Source organism: Astatotilapia calliptera, chromosome 20 (assembly GCF_964374335.1).
Source record: "Astatotilapia calliptera chromosome 20, fAstCal68.1, whole genome shotgun sequence".
Lineage (NCBI taxonomy): Eukaryota > Metazoa > Chordata > Actinopteri > Cichliformes > Cichlidae > Astatotilapia > Astatotilapia calliptera.
In genome coordinates, this window is record NC_137441.1 from 5,601,917 (window position 1) to 5,618,391 (window position 16,475).

Sequence of the window (16,475 nt, forward strand, 5' to 3'; positions counted from 1 at the left end):
CAAACACTAACACTTTTCCACTTATAAAAGTTAACGTTAAGGTTCCTCATGGTTAGAGACAAATGCAATCGCATGGCAGGATGCTGTAAACGGACCAAACTTCAGTCAGGAGAACAATTGAGATAATCCATCCACAATACGAGGTTAGTCATTAATATACTGCAACAACATGGGAATAGAGCAGCTGCCAGAGAATTCAACATTAATGAATCAATGGTACAGAAGTGGAGGAAGCAAGAAGAATGAGTTTAATAAAGTTTGATTTATCTGACTGCTTTGTTTCGCTTAATGTGCCTTATAATCCCGTGCACCTTATGGTCCGAAAAATACGTACTGCACACTGCAGTTTAATGTTGCAAAGCACCTCTTTTTAACTTCAGTGGATATTATACATGGTTATGCTCAGGATATGTCAGCCCATTTCTACTGGAAATGCCTTTTGGTTAAACTTTCAGCAAGGAATTTGCATTTGCACTGTTACATTTTTATAAAGCTTTAATGTACATAAAAACCAGCTTCTTGTTTAAGTGAAAATAAATGATAGGTTGTCTTTTTGCGCTAGTAATGTTGTGGAGTTGTATTTTGTCTCGCATCAATTATATCATCAGTTATATCGTTATCGCAAATTTTCAAATATATATCGTGATAAATATTTTTGGCCATATCGCCCTGCTCTAGTTGCTACCTTATTCATAAGGGGTTTCCACAGCTCTGCATATTTGATTTAGCAGATTTTTACACTACATCCTCCTCCTGACACAACCCGAAAGGTATTTAATAATAATAATAATAATGGATACTTTATTGATCCCCATGGGGAAATTACTTGTTTTTCTCTGCATTTGACCCATTCACTCAGTGAAGCAGTGGGCAGCCCACTAAGCAGGCGCCCGGGGAGCAGTGTGTAGGGACGGTACCTTGCTCAGGGGTACCTCAGGGTAGCCGTTAAGTGGATTCGAACCGCTGACCTTCTGATCATGGGGCGACCACTTTACCTACTGAGCTATCCCTGCCCTGCCCTGTCTCCTCCCAGGATTGAACCAGGGATCTTTCGCTGGTTAGGCAAATATGTAAACCACTACACTACAGAGCTAACAGACATCAGCTTGAAGGCTTATTTGATCAACTCTAGCCTCCCATTTTCAGTTAAGCCCCTTCTCACACTGACGAATGCAACAGTTTGACTGTTTATCTTATTTATTCCTTGGAGTAACTGGAAAGAAAATAGCTGAGAAACAGTCTAAGAGAAGTCGAGGAAGTCAGACAGACCTCTCAAATTATATAAATCCTCTTCCAGAGGCTCCCAGAACTCTGGGAGAGGATTCTGAGGGGTCTGTCCAACAATTTAGTAGTTAATAGAGATGGACCGATCCGATATTACGTATCGGTCCGATACTGACGTAAATTCCTGGATCAGATATCGGAGAGAAATAAAAAATGTAATCCGATCCATTAAATATCAAAAAAGCACCTCACAAAACTTGCGACACGGCGTAACTCGGTTCATAACCGTAGCACGTCGGAGCAGTATGTGTCACGTGATAGAGCGGCTGTGTGTATTTGTAGCCTCGCTACCAAACCAGCATTTTATCTCCGAGGAAGTGATCCCAGAGAGAAGTAAAGCAAGTGTGTAAGTTCATCTCTGAATGTTTGTAAAGCATTCACACGTTAAGCTTAACGACCGTTATATGGAGTGACTGCCTCTTCTCTCTTCCTCCCTCTCCTGCTGCTACTTAAAACGTGAAACTGATCAATGATCAGCTGATTGGCTTTTCTGTCGCAAGTCCGTCTCTCTTCTTTGTTTATCGCCCACTTCGCGCCAGAAAGAGGAAACCAGCGGCTGAACAACAGCAGCACGTTTAAGCTTGATAATCTTTTGTTAGAATTTATTTAATATTACTTTCTAGACCAGGATCCTTTTCTACATAGCTGACAGCTGGTAACTGGTTAAGAGTAGTTTTCACCTTGGTACACTCCCATAGATGACATGCAGTCTCTTTCTTATTTTTGAATCATGAACACTGAATCTTAACTGAGGCCTTCAGTTCTGTAGATGTTGTTCTGTGTTCTTTTGTGATCTCCTGCATGAGTCGTAGATGCGCTCTTGGAGTAATTTTGGAAGGCCGGACACTCCTGGGAAAGAGCACTACTGCTCCAAATTTTCTCTATTTGCAGATAATGGCTCTCACCGTGGTTCACTGCAGTCCCAAACCCTCAAGAATGCCTCTCTAATCCTTTCCATGACTTTGTTTCTCATCTGTTCTTTCTTTCGATTGTGGCATGATGTGTTGCTTTTATCCTGTTTCACTTCATCAGACAGATTCTATTTAACAGAATTCTTGAGACAAAAAGTCTGGCAGCAATCAGTAATATGGCAAATATAGTGAACTTCAGTTGAAAATGAATGTGATTAATTGCAGTTCATTCGTGATTTAACGAGGGGGAATTTATTTTTCACACAGGGCCAGGTAGGTTTAAATAGCCTTTCTGCTTTTTCAGAGAACTGTATACACTTAATAACATGTATAAACCGCCAGTCAATCATACAGATGAGTTCCTAAATAAATCTCAGTCTTAATCGTCACCTACTTTCTATAACCATTTTATGAACTATTAAACATGTATCAGCACGAAGAAACAGGTGGCACACACACTGAAGCTAGCCAGAATAAATCATAGTTATGATAGTTATTGACATTTATTAAAGTTTTAAATTCTATAAAATTCTTGCTTCCAATGACCCCAAGGCATAAGAGAAACGGTACACTAGAAATACAAACGTAAAGCTTTCGCCGTCACAGTCGCAAGAAGGGGGCGTGCCGATGTTTACATCTGTCATCCAGCTGCCGTGCTAACGAAGATGCTAGTTTTAAGTTCAGGTGATGGTCAAACAGGTAACTTGTGTATTGTTAGCTGAAGGTTACAGTTAAGGGATGATTAAACGAGCCTCCAAAATTACAAACATCAGCTCACCAGACGAAGAGGGGGAGAAAGCGGTTGAATTTGGCCAGGGAGCTAAACGCAGGTTAGCGTCATTAGCGGCTAATGCGATAGCCTCTTTATGCTTCAGCGCAAAGCAAAGAGAACAACGAGAGACTGTTCCCTAAAGCCGGAGAGCCGAGTTTTGCGTCAGTGTAGCCGTCATTTCCGATAACTCACTCGCTAACCTGCTATCTAGGCAGTAAATGAGGCAGAAACTCACTTTCGTCCATCAGCTATCCATCCATCAGCGGTACACTTGTGTAAACTTTGGGAACGGCGCTTCCCAGTGACGTCACGCCCCATTCCGCTGAACGGGCCAATTGCAGCGAGGTTTGAGAAGTGGTGAGAAGCCACTTGGCCAATCCCGCTTCTGCGATGTATATATCAGCCATGTATTTGGCACCATTCATTATGTTCATGAATCCCTCACCACACACTTTACACTCTGTAAACCTCGCCTTCTGTTCACAGGTTCTGTTTCATTATCCCAAACTGAAACATTACTATAAATATGAATTAGGCAGTTGGCTACCTCAGTAGGGGTCCAGAGGGGATTTGACCCACTCCCCACCACAGGGTTTGTGTAGAAGAAGAAGTGGCAGCAGAGAGAGAAACTTTCTGAGCCAGTTGGGACAGATCTGAACTTTTATGGAGGAATCAAGAGAAGGAAGAAATTGTATTTAGCCTGCCCGAAGGAGGAAAAATGAATAATCCAGGGCACTGTGGAAAACAGAGCCCCCGTCGGTCTGGCAAGTGTCTTGGAACATTCTCCTAATATGTGGAAAAGGACTAGAAGTGCTGCGGCTTGCAAGCTGATGGGAACACAAGACGGCAGGTGATTTCTGCCCTTCTTGCCAAGATTAATCAGAACAGCAGGCGGCTGATGGCAAGGCCGAAATTGGCCTCATGTAGCCCTGAATTCCAGCCAGTACAGGCCGGTGGGTATGTCTGTATGCTCTGCAGAGTCTGAGCTGCTACTGCGGGAGCCAGGCACACGTTTTAACAACTAAATGTCTTAAGGTCAGGCACTGTATTAAAAAAAAAAAGCTAGTGAGAAATGTCATTACCACTCAGCGTTGTTGGCTTAATATAAATATTTATGCCCTGTTTGTTTGCTTTTACATCTGTATGCGGACCAGTGAAAGGCAAGGTAAAGTTATAACCTTGATTATTATCATGCATAAGCACTGTTTGAGAAACAGCACTCCCTGACGGCTGCAGACTCCCCCAGCAGGACAAAGCTCCTACCAGACTACAAAACCTGAAAGGAACACAATAAAGGGCCTAAGGTGTTGAGTTTTGGCCTCCCCCAGTCTGATCAAACATCCCAATGATGTGCCAGAACAAGCCAAAACCACAGAGGTCCCACCCCTGTAACTCACAGCACCCAAAGGATCAGCTGAATGGACATCCAGAGAGTTCCCGTGTCCATGCCCTGATGGATAAGAGCTGTTTTGGCAGACTCAATCAATATTAGGCCAACCTCTACCAGTGATGTTGTAATCCTGTGATATGTTGCAGGGATAGTTGGGCATAAGTGACAAGAGTGGCAAAAAAAAAAAAAACAGAAAGAACTGCTCCCAAAACATAAATGCTTTTTCTAACTAAATGACTATACACAAAAGTGCAGCTTTGACTAAGAATGAGAGGTCTGATCTAACCACTTCACTCTCTCAACTGCAGTAGTTGCAAAGTTACTTTTTGCATATGCCTGTAAGAAAACAAGACTTGTGCCTTTTACAGTTTTGTGCGCTGTAAAAACATCATTTAGATACACTGAATAATCTGAATCACATGAGAATATTTAACATAACTGGGCTGAGGTGTCCATTTTATTATGCCACGGTCAAGTGTTGTACATTGAGAAGAAGCGCAGAGGAATCAGTAGCTGAAGAAAATCCTCACTGAGTGGAGCATAATTCAGTTTGGTCTTGTGCATTTGTCCCTCTCCTCCTCCCTCTAATTATCCAGATGATTACTCTTCCAAGTCAAACACCTGGCAAGCAAAAGCTCCAACTGCCATTTAATATCTGATAGCTACTGAAATATAATCTAGAGGTTTAACAGCTTATGAAAGACTGGATTAGATGTAATGCAATATCCGACATGGCAGTGATTAGGCTGATGCACGCAGTTGGTGCGTGGAGTAAACTTACATCAGTGTATGAGCACGCTGGATTTCTTGGTGTATTTCTTCTGAATCCAGCTCATTCTGTGAACTTTGACACGTGTGACAGAAAGACGAAGTATTACAGGTGTGTAGCTCAGTTTTAGGATTACATGTTTGCTCAGGAAACATTCTGTCATAACCTCAAACCGAACTCGAGCAGGAGCGAACACACAGCTGTGCATTTGTAGTGGCGAATGACAATGCAGTGGCAGCGCCGCCGATGGAAGCTCATACTATACATTTGTGTTTGTTACCATGGCAAATGTTCTTCCAGAAAGGTCTCTGACATTGGAAAAAGTGCAAATGGCTGAACGTGACTTCTACTGTTTATGCATGGGTGATGTTGAACATAAGTGGAAGAAGAAGGACTAGATGAATGTGTTCGTATATACCAGGAAAGGGTGGGGAGATTTTGATAATTTCTGAAAGGAACATAATCCACCCCCCACTTGCTCTGTCTCCCTCCCTGCCACCTCCCTCTCTCTCTCTCTTTCTCCCTCTCTCTCTCTGAGTCCCAGCCCCTGAAGGTGTCATAACTGTGCTCTCTCTCTCTCACTCTCTCTCTCTATCACCGCCTTTCAGATCTTTAAAAGCTGGTGCTTTGCCGTGTCTCTCACGATCTCCATTTGTCTCATCTGGCACTGCAGGGGACTCTCGACCGGCAAAGCACCAAGGAGAGCTACTGTATAGAAGCGGGAGGAAGACTGAGGAAAGAGGAGAGAAAGGGAAAGAGAGTAAGAGTGAGAGAGAAATATACATCCAGAAATAGCATCAGCTACATTTAACTGACAGAGAGTGACAGTGTGGAGAACCTGAGACCTGGACAGAAAATGCCTATCCTTTCTAACTTAACAACCGTTGTATTGTTGCTCATTGCTCACTGCGGATCATGGACCGGGGCGAACCGCTTGGGTCCCTTCAAGGTCTGCCCTTCCTGCAAGGATCCACTGGGGGCAGGTCGGCCCCCCAGGGACCATAATGCTGCTGGCAGCACGTCAGTGCTGGCCCAAGGAGAGCCCTGTGGTGTGTACACCCTGACCTGTGCCAAGGGGCTCCGTTGTGTTCCCCCACCAAGGGAGCACAGCCCCCTCCAGGCTCTGTTGCAGGGAAGGGGCATTTGCGCCAAGTACAGCAAGACTAGTCCCACCGAGAGGCCCCACCCCACAGGTAAGATACTGTATTTACACACACACGTGCATGAAATCACATAGGCACGCACCTACAGATGCAAACAGGGGCTTGCACGGCAACTGCATATAGGCTTGATTTGAAGGGGATATATGGCGACAGCCACACATTAGTGTATATACAGTGTGCCTCCCCCAGTATTGCTATAAATTGCATGTGATGCTGTGTCACTTACCAGCACAAGAAGGGACAATTAGTATGTGGCATTTAAGCCTGGTTGCATTTTGTGCACCACTAATGAATTTGCAGACCTCTGGCATCTGTTCCGCAGCACCTCTGGCTTCGCTGTTGATGAAAATGTCAGTTCCTTTTATGGTGGAAAATCACCACAATCACATTAACAAAGAGAAAACTACACCTTGTGTGAGCTTTCTTCAATTTTGGGGGATCTGTAAGTGAAGATATGCACCCATGAAGTGTTATTGTTACCATCCATTTCAGTGACAGGGTGCATGACAATGATCTGTCCAACAAGCCGGCTTCTCTGTAGAGAATTTAGAATGAATGTGAAAACTGTAACAGTGTCACCTACATTCTGATCAAGCTGCTTTTTATTGCAGTGATCTCCATCTACTGTTCAAACTGAGATACTGCGATTAACTATCTGAAAAGGAGCCGTACTGACAGAAATTAGGTCTCTCATTAAATGGCCAGCACACATGCATGTCCTCTTACTGAAGGTTCATTAATGTACTACGCTAAAAGAAGCAAAGCTATATCACAAAGTGTGAGTGCATTATTTTAAGTATATAGTGTATGATCTGACAATGGGTGCTGTTTTACCGGTATCATGCTTCAATGTTCTCATGTCGGCGTGTCATTTCCTCTCAGGTCCACATCCTTCACACAGTGGTGACATTGAAAAAGTAAGTTCATCCTCTTATTGTGAGATAAGCTACTCCATCTTCACCTAAATCATTAAAAATCTGACATTTCTAACCCTGTTATGGCTGTATGTTGAGCTGCATCTACACAGTTCTTCCCATAGATCCTCTGTCGTTTGGGGTGTTGCAGTGGCATGTACACACACACACACACGCACACACTGCTCTGAAGCCATGCATTATGGTGCATGATGTGTGTGCTGCTATGCGGCAGAACTAATTGAGCATGATGTGAATCAGGAAAGTTTCGAGCCGGCCGCTGCCGCTACAGATTTCTCAGTTAGTGAGCTGGTTTGCTGTGCAGTGTCTGAGCCAGTATGGATGCTATAAGTAGAATGCGATAGCCACCTAAATGGTCATATTTAGGTGGCTATTGCACAGTTCAATTTCTCAAAGTGACACAAAAACGCAGAGTCACTTCAAACCATTCAGTGACCTGAAAATCAAAAGCATTGTATAACAATATGGTTATATAATGATATACAATATGTGACATCTGATCTATATATATAGAAATGTGCATTTTCTCTGCTTCTGGCTGGAATGCTGCATCACCGTAGCTAATCCTTAGTGATTCACATCGACATGTGTTCTGCAAAGAGGATTTCTGCCAACACAATCACCTGAGGGGGGATAGCAGCTTGCCACTGCCACTCTTCATATTAAGGCAGGTTCTCTCTGTTTGCCTCTGGCGGTGTTTGAAGTCACACTCTGCGTTGCTGTTTTCAGGCACCCTGTCGCAAGCTGCTCAATAGCGTCCTGAGGGGTCTTGAGCTGACAATCTTCCAGTCTGACCGCGACATCTATATACCCAACTGTGACACTCGTGGCTTCTACAGGAAAAAGCAGGTAGAGCATTATCAGTAGAGCTATCGTGAGGCATGACAGTGGAACTTTGTTGAGCTTATGTGATGGGAAAATGTCTCGTTGCTGCACTGACTTGGTGTTACTGTACATGTGTCAGAGCTGCACTCCACTGCAGCTTTCTGTTCAGTGCATCCACAGATTAGTGTGTGACCACAGGGGCTGAGAATAACTGACACCTCTCTCTGAGCCTCTCAGCTGTGGGCTCAGAGAATCACTACTGCGCTATGATGACATATCATTTTCTCTCTCTGCCTCCCTCACCACCTTTCCTACCCTCTATCTCGGCGCTCTTTCCCTATAAAAATCTCCCTCTCTTTCCTTTAATTTCACACAGTGCCGCTCCTCCAAGGGCATGCAGCGTGGCCACTGCTGGTGCGTAGACGAGCTCGGCACGCCCGTGCCTTCACGTGCCAGCGAAGATGGTACCATACCATGCGATGGCGAGTGAGGGACAAGTCCGCCTGGTTGCTCTCAGCCTGGAGGAGGTGGAGAAGGAGGAGGGCGAGGAGGAGGTGGAGGAGCAGGAGCATGGGGAGAGGGGGTGGCTTTAGCTTGTGCTAGACACTGCCTGGACAGGAGGGAGCAGGGATAAACCACTTCCTATGGAAAATACACACCAGTTAATGTCCTCTCTATAAGCAAGACAAACACACTCTCACAGTCCAGCAGTAGCAACAGTAACATCTGCCTGAATGTTCAACAGTTGCAGCAATGTCCTCTGCGTCGTGTGGTGGCGCGCTGCATGCTCACATTATTGCTCCGTGAACTGCCTCAGTGATCCAAGCTGTATCTCTCCGAATGATCTCTATATTCCCTGGCTCTTGTCCTGGCTTTCTGGTAGATTTTTATTTTCCCTTTTCACTTTAGGATAGCTGACACTGCCTGTGTTTGTTCTGATCTCAGTGGGCTGAAATACTGTTACGCAGGTGATGTGACACAAACGTTCGAAAAAAAAGTGTCTCCCTCACCGTCCTCTCTCCCTCTCTCCAAAGATACACTGACATCAACATACTTATAATTGACAGAATATTTCTTTTCTATTAATTTATTTTTTTTGAGTATTTCCATCAAGTACTGCTTGAATCTCACAGTATCTTATATATATATGTCAAGTCAGAGAGAAAAAAAAAGTCATACTAATATGATCCTGGAAGCTTCTGTTCACTTTCTTTGTCAAAATAGCGTTCTGACTGCTTATTGGTTGATTGTTTGTACATATGTTGGATTTTTGTGGTCGACTGTGTGTTCTGAAGTGGCAGACAAAAAGCTTACGGCTGTTACCCTTTTCAAAAAGTTGTAAGGCATATTTTTATACACGTCAATATAATATTTTATATATGAATTGTTGGTTTATTTAATGAACTACAGTACAATGCCATGTATTTTTATATTGTCAGCAGTTTCTTATTTAAAGACAGAGATTATTTTATTTCATGTTAGGGGAAGTGTTGTGCTTTAGAGGCACTTTTATGGCAAAACTCATCACATTCATCAGAGCTCTATTCAACTGCTGTACATCTTATGGTTAGATCTCATGTTTTTAATTTTCCTTTTTGTTTATTTATGCTTTGTTCATTTGAGAATTTAAGAATGTCCATGTTACTATTATGTTTTCTTTTGGCACATCCTACTTTTAAAATTATGATTTCAGTACAGAAAAAAAAGATCAAATTTGTTATTGTTATAGTATGTCTTTCCCGAGTCCTTGCAAAAGTCATGAAATTGTGTGCTATTAAAGTGTGATTAGAATTTATCTATTTCTGACCAATCTTGTTGTGCCAATGTGTGTGCCGTGATGAAAGGTCCATGCACAAAGGACCTGTAAGATTTGCAAATATGAAAATAAAACATAATGATAATAAAAAATAGAGAAGAATAAAACATATATTAATATAACAACTGGTGTTGTGTGTGTTTCTTTTGTGAAATATGTCATTTGAGAGCAATTTTAATCACCCAGGGAGTGACCAAGAGAAGAAAACAGCTGTAAAGATCATTTCTTTAGGCTCAAATTTTCACAACAAGAACAAGCAATTATGTAATTAAAAAGGACGTAGCTACACTGATTAAAACACTTTACAGTAGACTGAAGTTAAGTCTCAAGCTATAAGAAATAATAATACACTATGTGTACTATAAATTATACATAGATGTATGACTGCATAATGCCAGTGTTTGTAGCATTTAAATGCAAAACTAAGACTAATTAGCGCTAAAGCCAAATGTGTGTTTGGACCAACATTTGTTTACTGATAACAGCTAGAGCCAGTGCTGTGTATATCAAGACTTAATTAGGTACACTTGTTCAACTACTTATCAATGGAAATATCAAATCAGCCAATCACATTGCACAAACATCTTAGGTTTATTATCCAAATTGAACATCAAAATTGAGCAGAAAGATGATTTAAGTGTCTTTGAACATGGGATGGTTGTTGGTGTTAGTGTTTCAGAAGCTGCTGACCAACTGGGATTTTCCTACACAGCCATCTCTGGGGTTTACAGAAGGTGGTCTGAAGAAGAGAAAATTTCTAGTGAGCAGCAGATCTCTGGGTAAAAATACGTTGTTGATGACTGAAGTCAGAAGGGAGTAAATAGACTGCTTCAAGTTGGTTGGAAGGCTGCAGTAATTCAAATAACCCCTCGTTGCAACAAAGATATGCAGAAGAATATCTCTGAAACTACAATGTCAAACCTTAATGTAGATGGACTATAGTAGCAGAGACCACACCAGGTCCCACTCTTGTCAGCTAAGAACAGACTTTGGCATATACAACATGCATGCTTCCAGCATTTCACAAAACTCTAATCATCTTAAAATGATTTCTTGAACATAAAGTAAGAGGTGTAACGTGAGAGTATTTAGAAGACTTGGTCAGAAGCTTTGCGGCAGCGTTCTGAACAACTTGCGGACGATCCACAGAGCCTTCACACAACACGTGAACAAAGAATTACAATAATCCAAACGAGATGAGACAAATGCATGGATGACCATTTCTAGTTCTGAGCGTGATACAATGGGACTCAGCTTAGCAATATTTTTTAAATGATAAAAACAGGAGTGAACCAGTAAGTTAGCATGAGTGTCTAAAGTCAGAGCTGAGTCAAAATTTACACCAAGGGTCCTGATAGAAGGTTTGGCAAATGTAGCGAGAGGGCCCAAGTTTTCCATAACCATAGGTACCAATTTTTTGAGTTCACTGTACTCTAATGGCCCCAACAGTTCACAAGAAGCAAACAAATGCATCAACACTGTGATGCTACCATGTCAATATGGAGTAAAATCTCAGAGGAATGTTTCCAGCAGTTGAATCTGTTGAATCTATGCCATGAAGAACTAAGGCAGTTCTGAAGAAAAAAGTGTTAGAAAGGTGTATGTAATAAAGTACTCAGTGAGTATACACACTGAGGACTAAAACTAACTGAAAATGGAAAAGGAATGGGACATCTTATCTTAATGACCCTGTAGTACCATATCACCCCATTAGAGCACTTCGCTCTCGCTCTGCAGGCCTACTTGTTGTTCCTAGAGTATTTAAAAGTAGAATGGGAGGGAGAGCCTTCAGTTTTCAGGCCCCTCTTCTGTGGAACCAGATTCCAGATTGGATTCGGGAGACAGACACTATCTCTACTTTTAACATTAGGCTTAAAACTTTCCTCTTTACTAAAGCATATAGTTAGGGCTGGATCAGGGGACCCTGAATCCTCCCTTAGTTATGCTGCAATAGGTGTAGGGTACTGGGGAATTCCCATAATGCATTGAGTGTTTCTTCTTTGGTCACGTTACTCACTATCTGTTAATAGACCTCTCTACATTAGATCATTACTTGCTATTAACCTCTGTCTCTCTTCCACAGCATGTCTTTTATCCTGTCTTCCTTCTCTCACCCCAACCGATCGCAGCAGGTGGCCCCGCCCCTCCCTGGGCCTGGTTCTGCCAGAGGTTTCTTCCTGTTAAAAGGGAGTTTTCCCTTCCCCATTTCACCAAAGTGCTTGCTTATAGGGGGGCATATGATCGATGGGTTTTTCTATGTATCTATTATTGTAGGGTCTACCTTACAATATAAAGCGCCTTGAGGCAACTGTTGTTGTGATTTGGCGCTGCATAAATAAAATTTAATTGACAGGTAAAAAGAATCAGGAAACGTGGAAGTAAAAATAGCAGTGGATATGAAAGATACCTAAAACATGAAGTAATGAAAGGAAAATACTATTCACAAAGACAAGATCCACACTAAACATAAAATCAGACACCAGGAAACATTAGAGAATAAATCTGTGAAGGTTCTCAGTCATCCAGGTCATCGTAGTCAAAGGAGCTTCCAAGGAAAAGCGTCTGGACTTCTTTAAGTTGCTTGAAGACGTTTCACCTCTCATCTGAGAAGCTTCTTCAGTTCTAAGGTCAAATGGCGGTGAGTCCCAGATTTAAACCTAGTGGGAGTGACCCCCCACAGAGGGACAAAAGGACCCCCTGATGATCCTCTAATCACATGAGCCAAGGTGTGAAAGCGGGTGTGGGTCCCAATCAGCCAGGGTTTCGGGAGAGCTCATTGTGAAACCTGGCCCCATGTTATCATGCGATTTCCTGAGGTCAGATGGCCCAGGATGTGAGTGGGCGTTAAGGCGTCTGGGAAGGGATCTCAAAACTGGATTATAGATGGCAGAGAGTTGGTGTCGTAAACCACCGCCTCTGTTCAAAGATGGTCGCTCACAGTGGACATAGATGGCTTCTTTCACTCCTCTTTCAAACCATCTGTCCTCTCTGTCCAAAATGTGAACATTGGCATCCTCGAAAGAGTGACCTTTGTCCTTTAGATGCAGATGGACTGCTGAGTCTTGTCCTGTGGAGGTGGCTCTTCTATGTTGTGCCATGCGCTTGTGAAGTGGCTGTTTGGTTTCTCCAATGTAGAGGTCTGGGCATTCCTCGCTGCACTGTACAGCGTACACCACATTGTTAAGTCTGTGTTTTGGAGTTTTGTCTTTCGGGTGAACCAGTTTTTGTCTGAGCGTGTTGCTGGGTCTGAAATGCACCGGGATGTCGTGCTTGGAGAAAACGCTCCTGAGTTTCCTCCATGTAAAGGTTGGCTACAATAGGTGACACGGGGGAGCCCATGGCACAGCCATGTTTTTGTCTGTAGAAGCCTTTATTGTATTTGAAGTATGTTGTGGTAAGGCAGAAGTCTAACAGTGTGCAGATCTGATCGGGTGTGAAGTTGGTTCTGTCTTCCAAGGAGCTGTCTTCTTGTAGTCGTCCACTGCCTCCGTGGTGGGTATGCAAGTGAAGAGGGAGACTACATCAAAGGACACCATGGTTTCATCTGTATCCAGGGTAAGTTTCTGGACCTTGTCAGTGAAGTCGGTGGAGTTCTTGATGTGGTGTGGGGTGTTCCCCACGAGAGGTGCAAGGATGGTAGCAAGGTGTTTTGCAATGTTGTAAGTGCCATTTCACCTTAGAACTGAAGAAGCTTCTCGGATGAGAGGTGAAACGTCTTCAAGCAACTTAAAGAAGTCCAGACGCTTTTCTTTGCAAGCTCCTTTGATTAGAGAATAAACACAGAAAGACAAGACGAACAGGAAAAAAGACAGACAGGAAAACACTCAAGGGAGTAAATATGAGAAATAACAAAGTCAGAATGGGAACTAGATTTAAATGAAAAATAGGAGTTCAAAACTAATCACCCTGAAATGCATCCAAAAATCAACAAATACTAATCAGAAAACAGGCTCAGTGTTATGAGAATGATGAAGCATGAAAATCTGAATCCAAAACTGAATGCATAAAAGATGACACCCTGCTTTGTAGACTCAAAAGAATGGACCACTCTGAAGTAAAACAAAAAGAAAAAGAAAAAAAGACGAATGGCTGAACAGAGAGAGAGCACAGCGTCACTACTTAAACTGTCAAAAAGTATTTGGATTTACTAATTTATAAAACAAAAAACAGTCCATATAATATGTATTTATCTCAAAACTGCATGCCAGGACTTATCTACCAAACCTGTGTTTTAATCTTGTCATTGCCTATAACTGCTCGAGACTTAAAATCATGAACGTGATTCTAAAATGTGGATATTAAATACAATTTGATTCTTTTTAACGGCTCTTTAGTACGAACACAGGGAACTGAGTTGTATTTGAAACTTCGACCTTACTGCTTTGCAAATTTCACTGCAGTGCTTACCACAAAGCGCACAGTCACTTGTTAGTGTGGTTTAAATGATGTGCATCTAATGTGCAGGTTAAGAATCAAAACAACAGTTCACCATTGTTGTTTATTGGGGAATGAAATAAACTGCACTGTCCTGAACTGCTTGTGAAAAGTCACTGGGTAAATTCTAACTCTTCAGTCAGTGTTAAATAGGTCATTTGGCGACTTCCTGTTTCACACTGTATATAAACGATGGACGTAGCTGATATGATGCCGGCTCTTCATTAGTGACAACCTGCTGTGAAACCTTGAGCTGACAGTGCACCCTCATTGTCAAAACCCAGACTTTCCGTCCACCGTGACTCTAATAATGAGAACAATTTACCAAAAGAACATCATGTTTCATTCAGTTTGACCTGAAACTAGCAAAAGAGCCCATGAGGTCATCAGGAAAGTTTTTACTGAGGCTTCAAAACGAAGGAGCTGAAAACTCATTAGACTTCTAAACAACCAGAAGTCTTTTAGCCATCACACGAGTCACCCTCTGATGGATATTGAAAAGAATACAGTTTCAAGGCAGTTAAACTGCACTTATCATGACCCTGGGTCAGTTTACCCGGTGTTTGTTTGAGTTTTTTAGACGTTCAAGTTTTGTTTATTTAACTACTCTATGTAATTCTTGGTTTTCTCAGTGTTTATATTGTTTACCTATTTGCCCGCATTACTGTAGTTAGTCCTGTTCTTGGTCCATTTTGGAATTTTCAGTAGTCAATCGTCTTGAGTCGAGCCAAGTATAAAGCTCACTCATGTGTCTGCTTTCCTAGTTTAGTTATCACACTTCCTGCTTTATTTTGTTTTGCTTCTGTGATTTAGTTCAGCTGTCTCTCATTTGCAACAGTCATTAAATGGCTTGCTTGAAATTGAACTCAGTCTACCTCCACATTTCTGCATCCTCCTCTAACACCCGACACGGCCTAAAGTATCTTTCGAAGCTGACATATGGCTTCACTGTCAGACCTGGAAATGACTCCCATCTTTTATATACAGCCTATGAGTAAAACATAGTAAATCTTCAAAGCATTAAAGACTATGCTGTATAAAACTATATGTGCTTCTATCGATATAATTTGAATACACAGTAATGGCATAAAATTAATACTTTCATATATAATGTTGAGTTACACTTCCCAGTGAATCTTTGCAGAAAGGGCCCTTGAATGGGCCCCAGCAGCTTATTTGTTGTTAAACACTCTGCATATTCTGTCCTGATCTCAGGGATGAAGGCTCCACTTGAAAATTAAAAAACAATTTCCACAACAGGTTTTTCTGAACAAAACAAAACACGAGAAGCTTAAATCAAGTGTGTACTTAATGGCTATAAATACTTAGGCCTGAAAGGGAACAATAAAGTGTGACAAATCAAATCTGATCTCATAAAGGGAAAAACACTAAAGTCTCATTTTTTTGGGCACTGCTACGCAAACATTATGAACTTTCGCATTTTTCTAATCATGAACAAGTAAGACTTCTTTGAATCATTACCTGCATGCAAGCATGGTACTGTGTAGTTCTTGGATTTAAGGCTTTGTGCTTATATCCATTTTCTGAGAATCCCCTCTGCAGTCACACTAACCAGCTGCCAGCAGCGAAACAGAAATTACACATTAGAGCACATTAGAGTCATGCTGCCTTTAAGCCATTAGTAGGCACATAAAGGATAATTTTCTTCTGCTTCTCCGCTCAGGGACCAGATACATGCCTGTTTCCAAGGTAACAGCATAGAATATCTCATATCTCTTTATAAATGCATAATATGAATTGAAGGTCTTGGAGAAAATGAAGACGCAAACATGATCCTTTGCAGAAATCACATGTGTGTCCTATTTCTATATTTGAATCAAAAGTCAACTCAATTCTCTGGTTTTAAATGAGATAAAATGATAAATTTTTGTTGAAGTTGTTGGAAACTGTTAATTATTTTCATGTGTTTTTATAACAGATACCTTGCTTGGTCTTAAGCACCTTGCAAAGCACTTCATTTGTGAATTTTCGTAATGCAAACAGGATTATGTCAGGTTTTTAGCTTTTTTAAAAACACATTTGTGTTGCATATTCTAGCTAGGAGTTTGAAAGATATGGATCTTTCATCTCTGCTGTTTAGTGCAAAATGGGATCCAGCAGTCTGGGATCCCATCAGGACATTTCAAGAGACTGTTCTGCACAGATTTGGTCCAAC

The 16,475-nt window shown here is 41.8% G+C and overlaps 2 protein-coding genes across 7 annotated transcripts in view; one reads left to right on the forward strand and one right to left on the reverse strand.

Moving 5' to 3' along the window:
- The window catches only part of spryd3 (SPRY domain containing 3), an 88,097-nt gene extending 84,771 nt beyond the window's left edge, over positions 1-3,326 (reverse strand). For 5 of the 6 annotated variants that reach the window (XM_080294757.1, XM_080294758.1, XM_026153365.2 and 2 more), the window contains exon 1: positions 3,203-3,326. The gene's annotated coding sequence lies outside the window, so the exon portion shown is untranslated. Of the gene's footprint in view, positions 1-2,973; positions 3,136-3,202 lie in introns of those variants that run through there. The other variant, XM_080294755.1, reaches the window with a different exon arrangement.
- Positions 3,327-5,728: 2,402 nt separating this feature from the next.
- On the forward strand, positions 5,729-9,987 carry igfbp6b (insulin-like growth factor binding protein 6b). Its single transcript, XM_026155195.2, has 4 exons — positions 5,729-6,319; positions 7,172-7,206; positions 7,954-8,073; positions 8,426-9,987. The coding sequence occupies exons 1-4, from the start codon at positions 5,983-5,985 to the stop codon at positions 8,537-8,539; spliced, it is 606 nt and encodes a 201-aa protein (XP_026010980.1). The 5' UTR covers positions 5,729-5,982; the 3' UTR covers positions 8,540-9,987.
- Positions 9,988-16,475: the final 6,488 nt, after the last annotated feature.